This window comes from Dermochelys coriacea, chromosome 7 (assembly GCF_009764565.3).
Source record: "Dermochelys coriacea isolate rDerCor1 chromosome 7, rDerCor1.pri.v4, whole genome shotgun sequence".
Lineage (NCBI taxonomy): Eukaryota > Metazoa > Chordata > Testudines > Dermochelyidae > Dermochelys > Dermochelys coriacea.
Window position 1 is genome coordinate 89,169,204 of NC_050074.1, and position 24,790 is coordinate 89,193,993.

Consider the following 24,790-nt stretch of genomic DNA (forward strand, 5'->3'; position numbering starts at 1 on the left):
TGAATTAATTGTATTTAGTTAGCTATGACTGGAGTCAGTTTCACCCGTATTATTCAAAGTGATGAAATATTTCCAAAAAGTATTCTACTCCAAAAATAGTTTTGTTGGAAATTTTTTTTCAGTTCTACACCTCCAGCAGAGCTACATAACTTCACAAGGATTGAACTCAATGGACATATGCCAATACTCACCAACCAGGCTTTCAGACCTAAAACATCGGGTGGAGAATAAGCAACAGAAACACAGTAACGCTTTTGCAGTTAGAAAATTTTGTTTTCATGCAAATTTACAAGGAATAAAAAATGAAGAAAGAAGTAAATCAAATAAAATAAATATTCTATAACATTCTACATGCATCCGATGAAGTGGGTATTCACCCACAAAAGCTTATTCTCCAATACGTCTGTTAGTCTATAAGGTGCCACAGGACTCCTTGCCACTTATTCTATAACAATTGTTTCTATATAGTATTGAAATATTTTTCTTGAGGCATCAGGTGGTCTTTAAGATACTGTAAATCAGTGTTTTGAAGAGACGTCCAAAACTGATTGTGGACGGTGTATGGCCTAACTGATCACAAAAATTCTCCAAAAAGATATTGGCATTAATAACTAAACTATAGTGTGACTTTTTTCTGAAAAAAGCTGGTACATACCTCATTAAACAGACAGACATAAATGACAACAAACGAAATGGGGGAATCAGGGGTGGAAGTACAATAGATTTTCTGTATTATATCTTGTGTGGTTTCAGCCATGTGAAGTAATGAAGGAACTCTGCTAGCTCAAGTCAGTCGATTCTCATTTACATATTGCCCATAATTTCCTAAAGCAAGACTAAACACAGCATAATTTCATCATGCACCTTAAGTTAGAAACAAAAATAAAAGATCTATCGCAAAATTAACATGATGGACAAACCCCTTGGGTGCAGTAATTTGCTTTATGCATCTGTGAATTTGAAAACTTGGGAAAATTAATGAACGCTTTTCCCTCTCTCAGAATATAAAGCTAAGAGTTACTGTTAATAATAGCTTCCAGTTCACAATCTCAGACATGGAACTTGAGTATGATATTAAGTATTCATTATGTAGGTGCTTTCAACATTAGTACTTTGAAGCCAAGGATTAATTTTCAGAGGCAGAGTGGCTAGATCACCCACTTCCATGGAGATACTCAGAACAGAACTGCATGATGCTCTCCTCATATCGTTTCCTAGGGATTGTCCCCTCAGGGGTGAAGGACGGCAGGAGGATGGGGAGGGTATAGATCTACAGGGAAAGATCACAGTAAGGCTGCAAAGATAGGAGTCATCTGCAAGAGCACCTCCTGTCTTTGCTCATCTGTGGGGTCTTGTAGTAAACACTTGTAGTAAACTTCTGCTATGCTGCCTGTAGTGCTCCCTTGCTCTCCAGTGGGGAGGGAGGCCACTCTGCCTCATTGTCTTGGGGTTTAGTCCTTGGCCTCTGGTTGCACCAGTGGGACTGAGCCATAAGCAGTCTAGAGCTCTGGGCCCATCCGACAGAGGCAAACATACAACGGTCTGGGCCCCTTGTCCCAGCCCCTGTGTGGGGCAGCATCCAGCATAGTTTCTAGCTTGCAGCCCCGCAATAGGTTTGACAGCAAGTAACAGTCTAGGGCTTTAGCCCTCAGACAGGGCTGGGCTGGTAGCAGGCTGTAGAGTAAACTTGCCGGCACAGGCAGCCGCGGATACACCGAGTCAATAAGTTCTAGTCCTTTGGGCGGGGCAGAGCAGAGAGCAGGCTTTAGCCTCAGCTTGAAGCACAGGCAGCCAGCAAACACACAGAGTCTTGGGGTTCAGGTAAGAAGGAGCAACCCCACAGTCTAGGGGTTCAGGTAAGGAGGGAGTGTCCACACAGTCTAGGGGCTCTGAAAGGGGTTTGCACACCCGACAGGCAGTCTATGGTGCTAGCAGGGCGGGTTCATGGACCACAGGCATCCTGGCCTATGGTGGGGAGTCAGCTACCCAGGGGCTAAGTGGCAGGGGGACGCAGCTCCTTACTCCACCGCATCCCAGACCAGGGCTCTAACAGTGGTCGTGTGATCTCCCACTGGGTCGGTGGGGATTCAGCCGCAACATACCAACTGAGACGAGGTAAGCCCTGTAGCCGGCCAGTCGTCGGCTACCCCTGGGCTACTTCCTACCTCCCTGCGGTTTGGTACCTCTGGCCTCCACAGGTCCTCTGGCTCCTTGAGGTTTACAGCCAGTGGTAGTTCTGGCAACTCCTCATCTGCATTCATCTCCTCTGGGGGCAAGGCATGGCAGCATGCAGGTTCCTCTCCTGGGTGCCACAGCAAGGCAGAAGTATCCATCTCCTCCACTGGCTGTGGCCAAACTGAGCTGCAGAACCTTCCTTTTATACTTCCACTCTGCCTCACTACACAGCCATTGGCTGGGTCATCCTCCACTTGTTCAATGGGAGTTGTAGAGGGGAGATCCAAGGGAATACAGCTGAACTGTATTACTCCTGCTTGGATTTCCCTATTGAAATCTGTTGGAAAAACAAACTCAAGCTCACTCTGCAGAACTTCCATGGAGCCCCTTCTATGTGAGCACATGCAGAGGCAATCCACCAAGTTCCAGATGGGGTGAATAATGATGCATAGATGGCACTCAAGAACTCAGAAATAAACCTTAAGATGATCCCCTGGTGTGGGTACACCCAGGACGTACTTTCAGGGCCTCGATATTTTTATGGCCCCACTTAATGCATGTGCTTTTCACTTCTTTATCACCAAGTTTATATCTGAGTAACTCTCTTGACTTCAATGAAATCACACCAGTCTAAAAGTAGTTTAAGAGAATATAGTATCAGGGACGACATGTTTATATACTAATGCATATGTCAAAGTTATTTCATGTAAAGCTTACTCTATTGTACATACTGGAGGTCTGCTCGACTGAATATGAGACTTCTTCTAGGCTGGTGGGAGGGCAGTAAGTAGGTGTAGTTTATACATATAGTCTTAAAAATTAACAAGTCATGTCAGATCTGACAAGATCACAGCACAAGGTGAAAGAGCTGCAGATTTTATTTTAGATTTGTAAATTAAATTAAAAATTAAATCAAACATTATTGGCCATTAAAAAGACAACACTTATCCACTGTGTGGTATGTAAATGTTGGTTTTTAATGGGGACCACTGTGATGTTGTCCATAATAATACTTTGTATGTGCTCTTCTCACTTAAAATCCACACATTAATTTAAATCGTATTTTGTATTATTCTTCATTTACCTGCCCAAAGTTGTCTTCACTCCTGAACCATCTAACCTAAATTCCAACCCTCGTTGAGTTATAAATCTGTCAAAAACTGACTGTATATAAATGGGATTTTTGGCAGACCTGTAACTATAGCAGCACTATCCATTGTTGTTATAATTAAGTAGGCTGTTTAAATGGCATAAATTTAAGTAAACCACATAAATACCTTGGGAACCAAGTAAACTGAAGCAGGGAGGTGTTTCCAGGGCCTTTTATAGCTTCTGCCATGTGGAGGGAGTCCCATTGTTCTTACGGGGGAAAATTACAGTAACAAGATGGTCTTTGGAGTCACATGGACAAGTCACACGTCTGTGCATGATTTTGCCTAGTCACAGCAGGAAAGTCCATTAAGAGTAGATGGGCATCTTCCATTGTAAGTTAAGTGCTACCTGATGAGCCACTTAATTTGAATAGTCCCTCCAAGATGTGCTGGATAACTACCTTCTGAGTGTTACTTCAGGAGCAAATGTTTGAAATACAGGTATACAGCCAACTTCAAATACAAAAATGATACATGCATACAAATAGCACAGTCATATTCAGTGAGTCATAACCGTTCCATAGACATCTTACATGCCACAATTTGTACATTGGTTGCTACAATGATCTCTATGGCCATATTTTAATCAGATAACGTAACAACCCCTTCATCCATTTCCTGTATGTAACCCTTTTTGGTTTTTAGATAGCTAAAACGCTCCTTAAGAAGACACATTGGTCTCCTGTGGCTCTTATCTTTCCTCTGCATCAGAGTAGCTTGATGTTGAGCCTCTCGTGTTACATTTTTTAGGAACTGCCAGCCCCCTTTCAACTCCTTTTCTTCCGAACTGGTTTTCCCCTGGGACCGTGCCTAATATGTCCCTGAGTTGGTTGAAATCTGCCTTTTTGAAATCCAGTGTCCTTGTTTTGCTATTCTCATGTCCTCCTTTCCTTAAGATTTTGAATTCTATTGGATCATGTTCCCAAGTTCTTCCCTCCCAAGTTCCCAACCACGTTTGTGTTTGAAATGAATTCATCCCTTTTTGGTCAAAACCAGATCCAAAATGCATGACTCTGTAGTTGTTTCCTCAACATTCTGAATCAGAAAGTTGTTCACTACATGTGCTAAGAACTTGCAGGATGTATTATGTTTTAGTGTATTAGTCTTCCAACAGATATCAGGGAAGTTAAAATGCCCCATTAATACTAGTTCATGTGTGTTAGTTAATCTCGTTACTGCTTGGTGAATGCCTCAGCTACTTCCTCCTCTTGATTTGGTGGTCTATAATAAAGCCCCGGCCGTAACATCACCACTATTCTTTTCCCTCTTTACGCTCACTTGCATACTCTCAATAGGATCTGCTGCTCACTTCTTCTTGAACCTTAGAGCAAGTGTATACATTTTTGACATACAATGCAATGTTCTACATCATATTGAAACCTTATGGAATATCTTATCACTAGGGATCAGGTGGGTCCCTTGCTTTGTTCTGCTCTATTGTGGTTCCTATACCACTCTCATCATAGTATCAGAACACCTTCCAGAAGTACATATTGGCCTTATGTAGTCCCTCAGGTAAAGAAGTCAGAACCTAAGAGTAGGGTCTCCAGAAAACAGCCAAGAAATAGTCTCCTAGCTGATCTCCATCACCTAAGGAGATAGTTGTAAGTTATCTTTTATTCTTTGATTGTTCTTGCATTGCTTTGTCATCTTGGTATCATTGTACTGTATTCTTTGTCCAAGGGATTATTTGCAAAAGGAGAAGGCTCTGAGACTTTCAATAAGCTAATAAGACATTTTCCATCTGCACTGTGGGTTCGTCCTCCTTTGCTTCCCTGAAGATTATATGCTTTCAGAGAACTGCAGGGCTATCTGGTTGATGTTGTCTATGAGTCATTGATATCCTGTAGGCTAATCAGCCTAGTTGTGTGAGCTATTCCCACCAACATTGTTAAAAATAGCACTCTGTGCCAGTTCTTATTGAAGAGGAGTGTATAAAACAAGTTCAGAGTTTTTACAAAAAACAGTTATGAATGGATTATAAAGCTAGGGGGGAAAAGATGAAAAGACACGCACATTTTGTGACGTTTCAATAATGTAAAAAAAAAAGAAAAAATTCCTCTTTCACTCATATTCTGATCCCCTTTTTCTTGGGCTTAGGACAATTCCACAAACTTATCTTATGCTACCTTCATTAGAAATGATGGTGACATAATATGCCACTCCCATCCCATCCACCCTTTCTTCCCTGTCACGTGGCAGGATGGTTTTACTTGGCAGTTCCCTTGTATTGCCGAATGGCAACTTCCGACCCCAAGCTGATTATCTGTGGTATGACAGTATGGGTCACTTCCTTAATCCATCAAGATTGTTTTAGTGGATGAGATGCAGCTCTATTGCATGCAAGGGATTTGGGTTGTCTCTTAGCCCTGGTACAGCCAGAGTTTAGTTGTAGATGCAGCCTCTTTGCTGCTTCCTGCTACACAATATGGGTAGAGGAATCCTTTATGGGATTGGGAAATGACCTATGGTGCTCTTTCCCTGAAGAGGACCGCTCATTCCTTCTGACGTCTTGGAAGGAAGCTAATTGGCTTCAAGATGGGGCAGGAAGTGTGTGGACATGCCACTATAGGCACTCTTTGGGTATTGAGGTTTGTTCTGGGAACTTACAGGAAAGTCCTCTAGAAATTTAGAGAATTATATCCCTTCTATCAAGTTTTACAGGGTAGTTCAAAAACCTGTAGTACAGATATCATTTTCTATTGATTCTGTCAGTGTGAAGAGTAATTTCTGTAGAAGTTATTGATTTTATCCTTATTAAATTCTATAGGACTTTTTTTTTGTAAAGAAAATGAACTTCAGTTGAAGGGAACCGAGTTGTGTGAACTGATGGTGACCCTCTGCCCAGATTTGCAAATTTTCATGAACTGCTTTGAGATTTGGAAGTAGAACAAACTCTAACCCAGGCTCAGTATAAATGGGTTCAATGTGCATTGTGAATGCCTTTTGCAGCTCAGTTAATTGTTTCAGATTTGTAACTGTTATTGTTTCCATTTTCATAAGGTACATCATTGCTTTATATGTGTCTTTGTTTGTATTTATTCATTTTATATCATGTTTGTTTTGTTTTGTAGCTTGTACCAGATGCCATTCCTGTAGGTACTGGGTGTTGAGTGTGTGAAACTATATTTTGGTTGTAATTGTGCGCTTTGGTTTCTCTTTCCTTCATTTTTATTTCAGTAAAGCTGGGAAACTTTGCAACTATAGGTTATTTAGAGAAGTCTGCCTGTAACACTTTAAATACATTGGGCCATATTCATTTCTGCTGTAAGCCCACTTACGTCAATGGAGTTTTAACGGGGATATGTTACAACTGTTTTATATATTCAGCAGATAAATATATATCCTGCTACAAAATAAATTGTCATTGCTACAGAAAATTACATTGATTACTTATCAGATGGGTAAATAAATAGTCTAAATAGTGCCAAGATAAAACATATGAGGTTTGTTCTGCATGTTTGAAGTGGTTCTTAGCTGCATGTTGTTAGTTTACACTGTTGTGTGTGGTTTCTGATTGCTGGTTCTATCTGATCTGCTCAGACCTTTGCAGACAATTTGGTAGAGAGAACCTCAAATACATACTGTAGTAGTCAAGAATGATAGTGCTTATGTTCAATCCTTATTTTAAAAAAATGTGATTATATTTATAATCATGATCACAAAAGTTCCATTAGTTAGTTAGTCTCAGTGCCTCCCATATCAAATCTGCTCAATTTGCAAGTCAAAGATTTTTTTCCTTACATCAAGCCTAAACTGCAATCAGAATTTAGCTGGCAGATTTTGTTAATGATGGATGAGACTGAAGAGAATGGTAACTTGCATTATTATACTTTGTGGAGGAATAAGTCTCTTTTACTGTATCAGTCCTATCACAACCATCTTCCAAATATTCCATTCTAGATACACACCAAGTATTCACTTGCTTTGAGATGACAGTTCTAACGTCTGTGAAGAATAAAGAAGTGTCTTTAGCATAGAAAAAGCATCCATATTCCATTGATGGACCTCAAAGAAAGTAATTGAGAAGAATAGACAGGCCTGTAACTAGAGCTGATCCAGAGAATAGAAGGGTGTGCTGTCTTCCGGGTGCTAAGATACAGGATGTAGACCTGAGGTTGAAAATGATCCTAAAGGGAGCGGGAAAGAATCCCCTAATTATCCTTCATGTGGGAACAAATGATACAGCTAGATTCTCGCTGTAAAGTATTAAGGGAGACTATGCTAGGCTGGGGAAGACGCTTAAGGAAATTGAGGCTCAGGTGATCTTTAGTGGGATCCTTCCTGTTCCTAGAGAAGGGCAACAAAGGTGTGACAAGATTATGACTGTCAACAGATGGTTTAGGCAGTGGTGCTATAAGGAGGGCATTGGGATGTATGGCCTGGAAGGCATTCACGGACAGAGGACAGTTCTCTCGGGATGGACTTCATCTGAGTAGGGAAGGAAATAGACTTCTAGGATCAAGAATGGCACAACTGATAAAGAGAGCTTTAAACTAGGAATTAGGGGGAGATGGTTGGGAGATGTCCAGGTAATCTCCACGCCAGATTTTAGCATTGAGAGGGAAGAAGACGAAGTAAGAAAGGATACAGCTGTGGGTAGGAGAATGTATATAAGGAGCGAGGGCGGTGTGGATACTAGTCTAATAGGTTATACTGGCTGTAGAATGACTGTGCCTAATAGGGTACAAAATGTGAGCAAGGTCAAACAGCAAAAATTAAGATGTTTGTACACCAATGCGAGGAGCCTAGGTAACAAAATGGAGGAACTAGAGCTACTGGTGCAGGAAGTGAAACCAGATATTATAGGGTTAACAGAAACATGGTGGAATAATAGTCATGACTGGACTACAGGTATTGAAGGGTATGTGCTGTTTAGGGAAGACAGAGATAAAGGTAAAGGTGGTAGAGTAGCATTGTATATCAATGATGAGGTAGAATGTAAAGAAATAAGAAGCGATGCAATGGATAAGACAGAGTCTGTCTGGGCAAAACTTACATTGGGGAAGATAACTAGTAAAGCCTCTCCTACGATAGTGCTTGGGGTGTGCTATAGACCTCTGGGATCTAATTTGGATATGGATAGAGCCCTCTTTAATGTTTTTAATAAAGTAAATACTAATGGAAACTGTGTGATCATGGGAGACTTTAACTTCCCAGATATAGACTGGAGGACCAGTGCTAGTAATAATAATAGGGCTCAGATTTTCCTAGATGCGATAGCTGATGGATTCCTTCATCAAGTAGTTGCTGAACCGACTAGAGGGGATGCCATTTTAGATTTAATTTTGGTGAGTAGCGAGGACCTCATAGAAGAAATGGTTGTAGGGGATAATCTTGGCTCAAGTGATCATGAGCTAATTCAGTTCAAACTAAATGGAAGGATTAACAAAAATAAATCTGCAACTAGAGTTTCTGATTTCAAAAGGGCTGACTTTCAAAAATTAAGGAAATTAGTTAGGGAAGTGGATTGGACTGAAGAATTTATGGTTCTAAAGGTAGAGGAGGCCTGGAATTACTTTAAATCAAAGCTGCAGAAGCTATCGGAAGCCTGTATCCCAAGAAAGGGGAAAAAATTCATAGGAAGGAGTTGTAGACCAAGCTGGATGAGCAAGCATCTTAGAGAGGTGATTAAGAAGAAGCAGAAAGCATACAGGGAGTGGAAGATGGGAGGGATCAGCAAGGAAAGCTACCTAATTGAGGTCAGAACATGTAGGGATAAAGTGAGACAAGCTAAAAGTCGAGTAGAGTTGGACCTTACAAAGGGAATTAAAACCAATAGTAAAAGATTCTATAGCCATATAAATAAGAAGAAAACAAAGAAAGAAGAAGTGGAGCCGCTAAACACTGAGGATGGAGTGGAGGTTAAGGATAATCTAGGCATGGCCCAATATCTAAACAAATACTTTGCCCCAGTCTTTAATAAGGCTAAAGAGGATCTTAGGGATAATTGTAGCATGACAAATGGGAATGAGGATATGGAGGTAGATATTACCATATCTGAGTAGAAGCAAAACTCAAACAGCTTAATGGGACTAAATCGGGGGACCCAGATAATCTTCATCCAAGAATATTAAAGGAATTGGCACCTGAAATTGCAAGCCCATTAGCAAGAATTTTTGATGAATCTGTAAACTCAGGAGTAGTACTGAATGACTGGAGAATTGCTAATATAGTTCCTATTTTTAAGAAAGGAAAAAAATGGGATCCTGGTAACTACAGGCCAGTTAGTTTGACATCTGTAGTATGCAAGGTCCTGGAAAAAATTTTGAAGGAGAAATTAGTTAAGGACATTGAAGTCAATGGTAAATGGGACAAAATACAACATGGTTTTACAAAAGGTAGATCGTGCCAAACCAACCTAATCTCCTTTTTTGAAAAAGTAACAGATTTTTTAGATAAAGGAAATGCAGTGGATCTCATTTACCTAGATTTCAGTAAGGCATTTGATACCGTGCCACATGGGGAATTATTAGTTAAATTGGAGAAGATGGGGATCAATATGAACATCAAAAGGTGGATAAGGAATTGGTTAAAGGGGAGACTGCAACGGGTCCTACTGAAAGGCAAACTTTCAGGTTGGAGGCAGGTTACCAGTGGAGTTCCTCAGGGATCGGTTTTGGGACCCATCTTATTTAATCTTTTTATTACTGACCTTGGCACAAAAAGTGGGAGTGTGCTAATAAAGTTTGCAGATGATACAAAGCTGGGAGGTATTGCCAATTCAGAGAAGGATCGGGATATTATACAGGAGGATCTGGATGACCTTGTAAACTGGAGTAATAGTAATAGGATGAAATTTAATAGTGAGAAGTGTAAGGTTATGCATTTAGGGATTAATAACAAGAATTTTAGTTATAAGTTGGGGACGCATCAATTAGAAGCAACAGAAGAGGAGAAGGACCTTGGAGTATTGGTTGATCACAGGATGACTATGAGCTGCCAATGTGCTATGGCTGTGAAAAAAGCTAATGCAGTTTTGGGATGCATCAGGAGAGGCATTTCCAGTAGGGATAAGGAGGTTTTGGTACCGTTATACAAAGCACTGGTGAGACCTCACCTAGAAGACTGTGTGCAGTTCTGGTCTCCCATGTTTAAAAAGGATGAATTCAAACTGGAGCAGGTACAGAGAAGGGCTACTAGGATGATCCGAGGAATGGAAAACTTGTCTCATGAAAGGAGACTTAAGGAGCTTGGCTTGTTTAGCCTAACTAAAAGAAGGTTGAGGGGAGATATGATTGCTCTCTATAAATATATCAGAGGGATAAATACAGGAGAGGGAGAGTAATTATTTAAACTCAGCACCAATGTGGACACAAGAATAAATGGGTATAAACTGGCCACCTGGAAGTTTAGACTTGAAATCAGATGAAGGTTTTTAACCATCAGAGGAGTGAAGTTTTGCAATAGCCTTCCAAGGGGAGCAGTGGGGGCAAAAGTTCTATCTGGTTTTAAGATTCTACTTGATACGTTTATGGAGGAGATGGTATGATGGGACAATGGGATTTTGGTAAGTAATTGATCTTTAAATATTCAGGGTAAATAGGCCTAATCCCCTGAGATGGGATATTAGATGGATGGGATCTGAATTACCCGGGAAAGAATTTTCTGTAGTATCTGTCTGGTGAATCTTGCCCATATGCTCAGGGTTTAGCTGATCGCCATATTTGGGGTCGGGAAGGAATTTTCCTCCAGGGCAGATTGGAGAGGCCCTGGAGGTTTTTCGCCTTCCTCTGTAGCATGGGGCATGGTTGACTTGAGGGAGGCTTCTCTGCTCCTTGAAGTCTTTAAACCACGATTTGAGGACTTCAATAGCTCAGACATAGGTGAGGTTTTTCGTAGGAGTGGGTGGGTGAGATTCTGTGGCCTGCGCTGTGCAGGAGGTCGGACTAGATGATCAGAATGGTCCCTTCTGACCTTACTATCTATGAATCTATAATAGAACACATAGATGGTCAGAAGCAAAGGGTTATAATGGAACCCAGGGAACCCAACATGATTGTATGTTTGAAACAAAATTCATCCAGAAAGTTAAATTAATCTTGTTCAAAACTGTGTGAAAGCAGGAACCATAGAAGACTGATTTGGCTTGAAGTTCACACAGTCTTGAGGAATCACTTGTGTGATATTAAATGAAGTGGAAAGGTTCAAAGAACTAAATTGGAATGAACGTTCTTAGAGTTATAAACAAATCCTTTAGTTGAACCGAGCCTGTTTTGACACAGTACCATATAGAGATCTACATAGGGTGACCAGATGCCCCAATTTTATAGGGATGGTCCCGATATTTGGGGCTTTTTTTTATATGGGGCCTATTACCCCCCACCTCCTGTCCTGATTTTTCCACACTTGCTATCTGGTCACCCTAGGTCTAAAAAATGGCTTGGAATTTTCTAAAAATAAAGTTTTGTGTTTAACTTAATAGCGTCTACAAGTAAACAGTCATTGCCACCACTTCTCCTGGAAAAAACATAATGGACACCCCTTTTTCTTTCTTTGGACTGTTAATGGCGAAAAGAGCTTTAATTTTACTGACAGTTGTCGTGGTTATAGCAAATCTTTAAGTGACAGGAAACACTCATTTGTAACACTTCTTGCACTTAGTTTTTAGCAACCAAAGTGTTTTTCTAGCTCTAGGACTTAAATAGTGTAATCTTTGTCTTCCAAAACCTGTGCTTCAGTTTCCTAGAGTACTTTGGGCTGCAAAATTAAATATTTGTTTTCATCTTTTTGCCCTATTTTGTGTTTGCAACTATTTATTACAGTATTATATTTTTAGTGCTTTTATTTCAGTTTGGTGAAATGTTTCAGTTATGCCTGCTAGGCCATGAGAATCTTAAGGTTTTTCACTTGAAGTAACTTTTTAATTCCTAAATCTTTCTGCATAGTTAATTAGCTAGGAGTAGAAGGAAATAACTGATCTTTAGGAAAGTTGTTTATGATACAGTTTGAGTAAATGCTCTTAGAACAAGAACAGTGCTTTCAGAAAAATAATATTACACCTTTTGACACTGTGTTTTAGTGTTCATAACTCTGTGACTATATATTTGTCTGGTTTTGTCTATAGAATTCTTTTGTGAGATGAAAAGGAGTACTTGAGGCACCTTAGAGACTAACAAATTTATTTGAGCATAAGCTTTCGTGAGCTACAGCTCACTTCATCAGATGCATTCAGTGGAAAATTCAGTGGGGAGATTTATATACATACAGAACATGAAACAATGGGTGTTACCGTACACACTCTAAGGAGAGTGATCACTTAAAGTGAGCTGTTACCAGCAGGAGAGCTGGGGCGGGGGAAGAGGAGAACCTTTTGTAGTGATAATCAAGGTGGGCCATTTCCAGTAGTTGACAAGAACGTCTGAGGAACAGTGTGGGGTGGGGTGGTGGAATAAACAAGGGAAAATAATTTTACTTTGTGTACTGACTCATCCACTCCCAGTCTCTATTCAAGCCTAAGTTAATTGTATCCAGTTTGCAAATTAATTCCAATTCAGCAGTCTCTCGTTGGAGTCTGAGAATCTAAAAGCCATAACAAGTTTAAGCTTCAGATTTCATTTAGTGGCACTGACATAAATGTAGAGTATGTCCATTTCCTCCTTAGCTGCTAAAAAATAGTGAAATGAAGATCTTATTTTGAAGTATTTCACTTTGATATGTGTGCGTGGGTGTAGGGAAAGGTCCTCAAAATGCGTTCTTTTTTAAGACAAATAGGCATTTTGCAACCACTGGATTTGGTGAAGATGGTAATAGCTGTAATATTTGATCAATAATATTGCTTTGGCCTTCTTTCCCTTGGTCTGTACCATTTTAGACAATTTCTGTGTGACTAATTTTCTAACTTAACATCCATTTTCTATTCTGATCAGTCACATAGCAGCCCTTGCCATAATCTCTCCTATCTACTTCAAGAAATGAACTCAGGTAACCAGTAGTCATGCTGAAAAATAGAAGAGGTAGTGTGTCCCAAATTTAAAAAGCACTTAGTAGGTTCCAGTCAGATTATATAAAAAACAAAGCGGCATTTATTTTCATAAAATCAGAGAGAAAATAAAATTAAAGTGTTTAAAAAGTTAACTCCAATACATAGTAACTGCAAAAGATCCAGTAAAATCAGTGTAGCAGGTTAGATACATCGTTAAATAAAAGGTGCCCATTCCTCTGGTTTTGTGTTATTGCAACAGCACAAAATGCATAGAAAGATAGCTTAACTATCATAATAATTAGGGGTTCCTCTGGTCTAGGGGAATCTGCAAGTGACATAGATTTGGCATGTTTGTGTTGTTCCCTGCTCCAAAGTAGGGCTGTCTACATGGCCAGAGTTTTGGTGCCCTCCTAAGGTTGCTCTAAATTGTTCCTCAAGACAGACCTGTCATCCAGAAGCCTGAGGATCAGGGATCCACAATGTTACTTAAAAACCCCTTTTGCAGCTTCCTATAGACCCCCTACTCTCAAGCTACACTGGTTGATAAAGAGCCAATCCACGAGTTCTCACCATTAAACATCACATCTCTTGAGTAATTCTTGATAAGGAGTATGGCCCTTTCTGACTCTCTCTCATGGCAGTCCTAGTCTGTCCCTTTTTCAGACAGTCGGTGTCCTGTCTGTTCCAAAATGCAATCTGACTGCCTCTTCTCTGTAAAGGGTTGTTATTGCTTTTCCCCACACCATTGAAATAACCATTATCTACTCAAGCTATGTAAAGGAAGACAAACTAGGGTGAGTTCCAGGTCAGTCATTTAGTATGTCTTTTAAACCTACTCATACCTTTTGGCACATACAAGTTAAGTTGCATCTGCACAACTGCTAAACTTCACAGGATGGGGAATTCAAAGCATGGGAATTTTCCCTACTAGACGTTTAGAGAAGTCTTGAGCTGCCAAAATATTTCACATACTTTTACTTAAAATATTTTTTCAAAATCAAAATAAATATTAAACTATAGTGTATCTAGATTCTGAGGTTTATTTTCATTTATGGTCAAAGTAATTATCATTATTTTTACCTGTGTATAAATTCTTTTTTTCTTCTGATATACAAGGATATGCCTGAATGTTTTGTACTACAGAGTTTCTACAACAACCAGATACTAATCTTCAGCATGTGGTAGACATTGTTTATCTGAACTATTTTATTGCTGCACAAAGCAAATGGGAAGATTTCTCAAAATATGCTATGAGGACAAATGCTATGAATCAGAGATTAGAATCTTTATCTTGATAAAGTAAAATGCAGTTTTAAGAATTATCTGTTTAAAAGTCAAAATGTTATCACCCTATCTCATTAGGGTTTTTTGTTTTGTTTTTAAAACGTTTTTTGGGGGGAGGTTCCCTAAATTTTTTAAATTTATTTTCAAATATTTTTTCAGAATATTACATTTTAAAAGAGGGCTAATTAAAGCAATTTAGAGTGTTTTGCTGTTTTAGAGACTCTATCAGTAATGGTACTGTGCATTGTAAACTCTTTCAGGCAGGGACCATCTTTTGGTTTGTACAGCACCTAGCACAATGGGATCACAATGGGATCATTAACTAGGGCTCATAGGCACACAGTAATACAAATAATAATAATAATAATAATTAATAATTAATATTAATTCTGCTCATTTACACTATTATTAATGCTTGCATGATTTTTTTTTAATATTTACATGTATATTACATATTAATTAATATTCATTTCTTTCTCTTTGAAGACAAAGGATCCACAGCTCCATCTTTTCCTAAATGATTATAATACATTTTTCACTGTGACTCAGACTGGTATAACCCGTTACCTCACCTTACTCCAACCAGTTGATAGAGAGCTCCAGCAGCTATACACCTTCTCGGTAAGCAATATTCTTTCAAAAACACACCAGGAACTGCTCAGGTATTATAGCATTTTTAATGTTGAAAAAGGTAATATGGTATTTACAAACAGAATGTTTCGATATGACAGAGAGAAAATAAAACAGAACATATGCTTTTGAATAGGCTATCCTCTGCTCTCTCTCATACACAAATTAATACCCACTTGGAGGATAGGAATAATTTAGGGCTAGATCGTTACTTTATAATTTGTCTTGAATAAGATGTAGTGTGTAGCTGTAGCACCCAAGGAACAGACCAAGGAATGAATTCTGACTCAGAGTTTCTCTCTTCCTTGTTCCTCCCTGGATCTGGGTGAAGGAGGAGTAAGTTAGTTCATCCTTTTTAATAAAATAGCTTACTTCTCCCATTTACCTTCGCATCTATCTGGTAGGTAAAGAGGACTGAAAGTAGGACTATTCCCACTTTCCACTACTCTCTGCAACCTCCCTGCTCTCTTGCTGACATTGAGGAGGCATAAATGTGTGAGCGGTTCAGAGAAATTTAGGAAATTGTAGTGTGTATGTTCAACCAAGTCCTGCAAGATAACAAGTGCCTTTTGTAAGGTGCCAAATTACTTCAATTCCCATTGATTTCCCATTGATTTGATAAAGGTATGCAGTTCTTTGCAAGTTTGGGTCCAAAGTGAGATTATTTTCAAATGCTGGTTTCCTTTGCTCGTATTGACAACATTGCTAGTTTGATGGTTTAACTATTTATAATATCCTTAATTTTGACCAATAAACACATGTGCATAGTATCCATTTGATGAAAAAATGCTCCCCTACACAGTTCTGGGCTGTAGAAATTCATTTAGCTTCAAACCAATAGTGGTTTTGTGTAAGTATAGAGAACTAGAAACTATTTAAAATTCCCTGCAATTACAAGAAGAGTGAGGGAGAATATATACATGTTTCCAGAGTTTCTGAGACAGCAGCCCAGTGACTTACTCTATATACTTTGCCTCTGAGCTTTATTAGGAAACTTGGGACAAAACTAAGGCTTCAACAATAATTCCTTTCCTATTGCCTGATACATTGAGGTATTTTGTGCCAGGTGTTGTGGAAGAGCAATATAGGAACTGGCTCTAAAACCACTGGGGTGCTCCTTGAATCACATGAATCCCCAGCAGGGGAGTTACAATGGATGTCTGGTCCCTTTGGATTGCCTGAGCAATGCAAAGTGAGCACAGAAAGAGAGAGAATCTGCCTCTCTAAATAATAAAGAACACAGGATGGGAATGTAATTAAGGCACTGGACTGGGACTTGGTAGATCTGAATTCAGTTCCTGGCTTTACCATGGACTTTTTATTTGACCTTGGGCAAATCACTTATATCTTTGTGCCTCAATTCTGCCTCTGTAAAATAATTCTTCCTTTTCCTTATCCTTTGTCTTGTCTATTCAGATTTTTTTTTTGAGGCATGGATTGTCTAACTCAGTGATTCTCAACCAGGGGTATGTGTACCCCTGTGGGTACACAGGTTTTCCAGGGAGTACATCAACTCATCTAGATATTTGTATAGTTTTACAGCAGGCTACATAAAAAGCTCTAGCAAAATCAGTACAAACAAAAATTTCATACAGACAATGACCTGTTTATACTGCTCTATATACTATACATTGAAATGTAAGTATAATATTTGTATTCCAATTGAGTTATTTTATAATTATATAGTAAAAATGAGAAAGTAATCAATTTTGCAGTAACAGTGTGCTCTGACGCTTTTGTATTTTTAGGTCTGATTTTGTAAGCGTTTTTTAAGTGAGGTAAAACTTGGGGGTATATGGGACAAATCAGACTCCTGAAAGGGGTACAGTAGTCTGGAAAGGTTGACAGCCATTGGTCTAACTTGTAGGTGTACTGTGCCTGGCACAATGTAGACCAGTCTCAGGGCCTCATGGCACAACAGTAATACAAATAGGAAATTATAATAATCACCACCATCTTATTTAGGATTATTTCATACAGTTTGGGGCCATTGTCAGGAGAGAGGCAAAGTATTGAATAGACACTGAGACTGAACTAACCTCTCACTACCAGAGGATGGTTCATCCAGGTCAAGATAAAAAACAGTACCATGGTAATGTGAAAAGGCAATGTCCTATTGCCTGAGATGTACTTGTTCTGGGGGAAAGGAGGAAATGGGCTGAAAGTAGGATTCTTCCCACTACTTTCTGCCACCTCTTTGTGCTCTTGCTGACATTGAAAAAGCATACATGTATGGGAGATTCAATGAAAGTTAGGAAAATCTAGTGTGTATGTATAACCCAATCCTGCAAGATCCCAAGTGCCTCTTGGAAGGTGCTGAATTCCTTCAAGCCCCATTGATCTCAATGGGAGATAATGGTACTGAGCTTGTTGCAAGTTTGGGTCTAAAGTGAGATTATTTGAAAATGCTGGATTAATAGAGGTCTCACATTGCAGGTCTTCTGGCATTGTACTGCATATATTTACACTATCTTTCTGTTTCATTATTCAGTACATTATTGCTTCTTTTCAGCTGAATTCCCATGGTATCATCATATGGGTAGTCTAGTAAGAAAAGTATACAGATTTTTCTGGTAGGTGCCAAAACATGCCAGATTGAACATAAAAAGACAAATGAATTTTACTTGCAAGAGTTCATTTTATTCTTAGTTGCATTTGTCTTAATTCTACCCTATTAAAGTGCTTTTCTGTATTCTTTTTTCCTTTGAAGATGATAGCTTCTGATGGTGTACAGGAAAGTACCGCAGTTATGGTCAGTATCCTGGTGATTGATGCCAATGATAACTCACCAACCTTCTCCAACATATCATACAATGTCAAGATTTATACAGACATGAGGCCTGGGGAAAGCATTATACAGGTAACCTCATGCCTTTTATCTAGCTGTGTTTAACAACTCTTTGCTAGCAATATGCAGTTTTGAAGTTAATATTAATTGTAAGAGTACTGAAAACAGGTAGAAATGAAAACAACAAGGAGTAAGGTGGCACCTTAATGACTGACAGATTTATTTGAGCATAAGCTTTCATGGGTAAAAACCTCACTTCTTCAGATGCATGGAGAGAGAGGCAGAAATGAAGTGTATGTGTCTTCCCCCATTTAAATAATGATATATGTCATTAAAAAAATTAACACTTGTGAACCTCAAAAACTTTGTAGCTTAGTATGTTTTGAATAATATGCCAAATATTCATCAGCTTATCTGCTACTTAATCAAAATTTTGGGATTAGAAATCTTGCACAAATAGATATTCTCCTAAACTTTCCAGCTTCTGATGAGATGTGAACTGTCACAAAAGCAATTATTTTCCTGCATGTTGACAACTCCACATATAGTCCCAAATAAAACCTGTATGTGGATAGGCACATTATTATGAATTATTCAGAAATATTTCTAATTTGCCTTTTAATGAGAGTCAGAAGTATAATGGTCATTCATTTTTCAGTCCATGCCAATGACTGCATTATTCGTATCGTAGTACACTGTTAGACCTTAGAAATGTTGTTTATAGTAGAAGAAAAGAGGAGAAAGTATTGTTTATTGTTTAACATTTGTATAAAGCACTTTAAATAGTGAGTAAAACATTGGGTGAAATCCTGGCCTTATTGAAATCAATGGCAAAACTCCAACTGATGACAGTGGGGACAAAATTTACCCATGGTCTTTGCCCCAAATACTTGCAGTTTAAATTGATCACAACAAGACAAAAAGATGCTTAGTAGAGATCAATAGGCAAGGGGAATGGAGAGGGTGGTAAAAAAAACCTTTTTAGTAAATATAATTGGTGGTTGAATTCATGAGGGAGGGAATGTGGTTTAAGAAATGGAGTAGATGTCAAGTCTCTCAGAATGTATTCCTTGATCTGCATTGACTTGCTATATATACATGAGAAAGTCATCTGGCCTTGCTGTGCATTAGTTTTCCCATCTGTAAAATATCACAAGGCTTAAAGAGCAGATCTTGTCTGTAAAGTGACTGGAAAGTGAAAAGTGACACTGTGGATTTCCATGTTAATTGTCAACTTCAGTGATTTCTGTATCAAATATGCTCAGTTCAAGTTCTAGATTTTTTTTTTCAAAGTAAGTTCTGCAAACTTATTCTAGGATCTTAGAATCAAGCTTAGTTGTTTCATGTTCACAATAACGGTTCTACAGGACAAATGAGTCAAGGATTTCACCCTCAGTGTTCAACACCCATCCACAAGCACTTTTGGTTTCAATTATGCTGTCAGTGACTTTTTTTCAATCTCATTGCCTTTAATGAGTTTGTACAAATCCAACTGAATGGAACTTAAGGATTGTCTACATTAGGGAAATGTGTACCAATGTAAACCCCTAATGTAGATGCATTGCACCAGTATAACACAGCTGCTTAAACTTATGCTGGTGCCCTTTCTTCTGCTGTCCTTTTTCTCTGCTCCTTTATGGGATTTGTAAGAATGAGAGAATCAGCACAACCAAATACAGTATATTCCTGATTATCCAAATAACATGTGGGGCACAGATTTTGTTCAGATAATAGAGATGGCAGGAGCCATTCAGCAGCAGGGTGGCTTCCCTGTGGCTAGGGGCTCATCGTCCCTTCAGTCTTGGCCTGGAGTCTCTACTCAATTATCTGAACTTCCACATTATCTGAATCTTTTCCTTGTCTCCCAGCATGCAATACATGCTGCAGAGGGGCTGTATCCTGTGCTGGGAGACAAGGAAGGAATTTGGATAATGCAGAGGTTTGGACAACAGGGTTTCAGAAAAACGGAAGTATACTGTGATGCCTGCAAAATTCTTGTCAAAGCCACATTGCAGAGTTCAGTTTTGCTATTTTGCTCACTGTATGTATAAACTGTGAGACTGATGATTTCCTGCAATATCTTGACTGAACTTTATTGAATTAGGGTTAATGCCTTTGGGGGTATATTGTATTAAAAATGCAGCTATGTATGTACTATTGTGGCCTTGTGTGTATCTTCTCTAGTATGGAGTGGGGAATACTAATGTACTATCTCCCTTAACAACCCCTGAAGCAACCCTTCTGGAAAGGTATGCATATACTAGTTCAAACTGCATTCTCCAAGGAGTGGGTGCCTTTGCTGGGCCACGGAAGGAACATACAGGTGTAGTTGCCCTCAACTGTAACCCAAGTAATCTGTGGACTACAAAAGGAACATTTGTCCTAAATATCTTGCAAACTTAATACAAATTACAGATCACTTTAATAAGAAACATGTATGTATTGGTATTGTTAGGGGCTTATTCCTTCACCCGCTTACTTTCCTGGTCCTTCTCGCATGAACAGAGAGCAACAATACCCGAAGTCCAAAGGTGCAAACAATTTGATGTTTATTCAGGTGAACTTCCAGCAAGCATGATTCCAGTTTCCTTCCTTAGTGTCCCCCTTCTCAGCTCTGACACCACAGAGCCTTACCTGTGTCCCTGTTTACCATTTCCCCCCCTTAGCAAAACATGATTCCAATTTCCCCAACCCCATTCCCTGTTCCCATTTCCCCCCCACCCCCACACTTCCTGATTGACTGCAGACTATATAGTATAACTTGAGTTCTGCTCAGCTATACCTTAACCAATCATTTTCCTGAAATTTAATTAACCAATCCTAACATATTGTAACATGATTATGTAACCTATTATATCCCACTACCTTAATTAGTTTACACCCAGCAAAATTAATTATACAGCAGACAGAAACAATCACAGAACCAGACAGAGATTATACAGACAAACAATAGCAAAGTGGGAACTATAATGACAAAACAACACAGATACTGACACATTAGGAAGATGTTAAAAATCCTGCAAGGGATCCACTGGGATAAAATCCCCTGAAATTCAGAGAAATGGCTGTAACTGTGCCTCAATGAGTCACAAATGAGGATGCCAAATTTAGGACAAACTGCTGAGATATAGGGCAGATAAACCCCAAAACTGGTGGCTAATCTCCATTGGATATACCAAACCAGCAACAAAAGTAAACTTCCGTTTCACCACACTGGCTAACAAGATGTCATTAAAGCAGTTTCCTTGGGCATCCCAGTGCTTGTATTACCACCCAAAACACTGGATTTAAAGGTGAGTGGTTCTTTACAATGATACCAAAGGACCACCCACACACCCAGGTCAATATATTACTCAGATCTTACCCAGAAGTCATGCTGATGCCAATCCTTTTAGTATCTAAAATCAAAAGGTTTATTTATAGAAAGAAAGAAAGAAAGAAAGAAAGAAAGAAAGAAAGAAAGAGGTGAGGGTTAAAAGACTCAAATACATACAGTAAAGGCAAAGTTCTTGGTTTAGGCTTGTTGTATGATGGAATAAATTGCTGGTTTAAATCAAGTCTCTGGCTGCTTCCAAATTATTGGAAGGACCTCAGTCCCTTGGTTAGAATGCTCCCATTAATATAAAGAAAAGGAGTACTTGTGGCACCTTAGAGACTAACAAATTTATTTTAGCATAAGCTTTCGTGAGCTACAGCTCACTTCATCGGATGCATTCAGTCTAATGAATGCATCCGATGAAGTGAGCTGAAGCTCACAAAAGCTTATGCTCAAATAAATTTGTTAGTCTTTAAGGTGCCACAAGTACTCCTTTTCTTTTTGCGAATACAGACTAACATGGCTGCTACTCTGAAACCCCATTAGTATAGTTCATAATCCAGGGGTTTGAGCATGATAGAAGCTAGAGCAGGATAGAGGCAAAATGGAGGGGTTTCCAGAACCATTTATATCCTCTGCTATGTGGAGGGAAACCCATGGCACAGGTGACCAAATAGTGTTTGGAGTCTCATTGGCAAGTCACATGTTCAAGCCCAATTTCGCACAGTCACTGCAGGAAACCATTACCTATATTCCAGACAGAACGTTTATAGGACAGTCCACTCAGTGTAGATGGGCATCTCCCATCGGCCATTATGAGTTAAGTGTACTTTTGATGGGCCACTCAGTTTGAATAGTCCCTCCAAGATGTGCTGGCTAACTATTTCATGGGCATTACCCCAGGAGCAAACATTTGAAATCCAAGTATAGAGCCAATATTCATAACTTCAAATACAAAAATGATATGTGCATACAGATAGCATAATCATAACCAGCCAATCATAAACTTTTTATAGATATCTTTCATTCCACATTTGTACAAGATTCGTTGCAAATATATAATAGTAGTTGCAACAATAATCTATATAGTTATAGTTTATCAGATAACGTCACACTGGCCCTGGCTAATTCTGCAATTTTCTAATTTAGTACCATATCTATGTCAAAAGATAAAATCTTATACTATATAATGTAAGGAAACAAAACTTCTTAAAACATGCTAATATATTGTCACTGTGAAAGACAGACAATACTATTCCTTTTCTTTGAAAACAATAAGTAAAAACAAAGCTGTGTGGAAAAGCGGTCTTCCCTGTGCTGTCTTGCTCTTTCTATTTTCTGCCGGTGGTGAAAAATAAGAACAGGAAGGGTGTTTGAAATGATACTTTTTAAAAAATCAACCAAAGTGATCTATTTTCATTACTCTATCACAAGTTTTATTTTGGGTTTAGAAAATAACTTTACAGCTATATTTCCATTCATTGACATATCTCTCAGGGTTATTTTCCTTGCTTAATATTTTTCCTGATATTTTCCCCTAAGCAATAGATTGTTTAATGCTTGTTTAGCTGTGTCATCTGTATGTAAATATAAAATTGCAAACTGGGATTTTCAAAGGAACCAAATGGTGTTAGGCACGCAACCTCCTTTGAATTTCAGTGGGATTTAGGCACCTGTCTTCTTTAGGATCTTTTGAAAAATCCTAGTCTAACTTTTTATTTAAATGTGGCAATTCAAAACTGGATTAGAGTATCAGTTACATGCTGTTTCATACCTTCTTTTCATCACTAATGTAAAACACAAGATTTAAGTATCATAAAAGTGAAATCTTCTACTTTTGTTTAATGTAAACTATAGGTATATTTATGAATGCAATAGCAGGATAAAAATTAGTGTATACAATTATTTTCTTGTATTATTTATTAAAATTGATGAAAATTAAGTAATTGTGTGAAAAAGCTTTTTGCGTATTATAGGGGTTTTTTTATTATATGCATTAAAATGTGACCTCAGAAGTATGTTATTATAGTACAAGAGGGTCATCTTGGGAGTTCTTGGGGAAACAAAAAGCTCCCATAATTTATATATGATATGAAACTCCCATACTATAAGAAAAGGAGTACTTGTGGCACCTTAGAGACTAACAAATTTATTAGAGCATAAGCTTTGTGAGCTGTAGCTCACGAAAGCTTATGCTCTTATAAATTTGTTAGTCTCTAAGGTGCCACAAGTACTACTTTTCTTTTTGCGAATACAGACTAACACGGCTGCTACTCTGAAACCATACTATAAGAGAAACTTGCTTTTACAGAGTTAATTATTTTAAGGACCTGAAGGACTAGAACCCATGTCTGCAGTTCCTAGGACAGCTATCTGACATTCCTATATCACCACTGGGAGGTTATGCAGAGTCACCTCCAAGGAAAACTGTGGAGGTTAGGTGTCATAGGAAGTACTACCCAAAGGGGCCAAAGCAACAGCACCCTGCTGCCCTCTGATTGGCCCATACTTACTGTTTAACCCTAAAGGGTGCCCCAGCAAGTTGTCTGGGCAACCATATAGCTTTCTGGTTTATTGCAGCTCCAGGCCTTGCATCACCTTCTGATTTCCAGTCTCTGATCCCATCGTGATTCTTGGTTCTGAACTTTGATTTTGACGAAAATAATTACCCTGTATACTCATCTATATGTACATAATTAAACTGTTTGTACTCATCTGCATGTACATGTGACAAAACATTTCATTCTATAGCACCACCTCATAATTGCTTTAGAATATTTTAAGATACTTATCTCCTTTGAGATGATGATCAGCTATGATTCAAAAGGAAAATGACCCAGGTTGAATTTGTTTAGTCGGTGAAACCACTTACTCCAGTCAGAGAAATGAGGTCAGAAAAGGCAGCACTGACCTCACTAAGTCTATGTAATTGGATAGTAATTTACACCTAAGCAAAGGATGTCTATGTTCCCTAATCAGATTGCATTAGAGAGATAATTAATAAAAAGATTAATCTATAAAACACTTAGTCCTTCTACAAAAATGCTAATTCCTACTCCAATGTATAAGTTTATTTTCATATAATGACTAAAAGAAAAGGAATACTTGTGGCACCTTAGAAACTAACAAATTTATTAGAGCATAAGCTTTCATGAGCTACAACTCACTTCATCTGCATCCGATGAAGTGAGCTGTAACTCACGAAAGCTTATGCTCAAATAAATTTGTTAGTCTCTAAGGTGCCACAAGTACTCCTTTTCTTTTTGCAAATACAGACTAACACGGCTGCTACTCTGAAACATATAATGACTAGTTTGCTTTTAAAGTTTGAAAGCCAAAAGAGTGTTGTAGTACTATGATTAAACAAATAAGTAAAATGTGGGTGCATTTGTGGCTTTTGCTAAGGTCAACTTTGTGCCAAAGGGATCTTAGACCCGCCCTAAATGTGTCACTTGCCACTTCCCTAGGGTGGTGAGGATTCCCACCACAGGGAAATTCTGCTTTCTCCCCTACTTCCTCCC

The 24,790-nt window shown here is 38.7% G+C and overlaps 1 protein-coding gene across 4 annotated transcripts in view; it reads left to right on the plus strand.

The window, feature by feature from the left end:
- Window positions 1-24,790, plus strand: part of PCDH15 (protocadherin related 15) — an 811,839-nt gene that overhangs the window by 445,154 nt on the left and 341,895 nt on the right. For all 4 annotated transcript variants that reach the window (XM_043518631.1, XM_043518633.1, XM_038411063.2 and 1 more), the window contains 2 exons: window positions 15,022-15,156; window positions 17,876-18,025. In XM_043518631.1, the coding sequence (XP_043374566.1) occupies window positions 15,022-15,156; window positions 17,876-18,025 (285 nt within the window). The remainder of the gene's footprint in view (window positions 1-15,021; window positions 15,157-17,875; window positions 18,026-24,790) is intronic.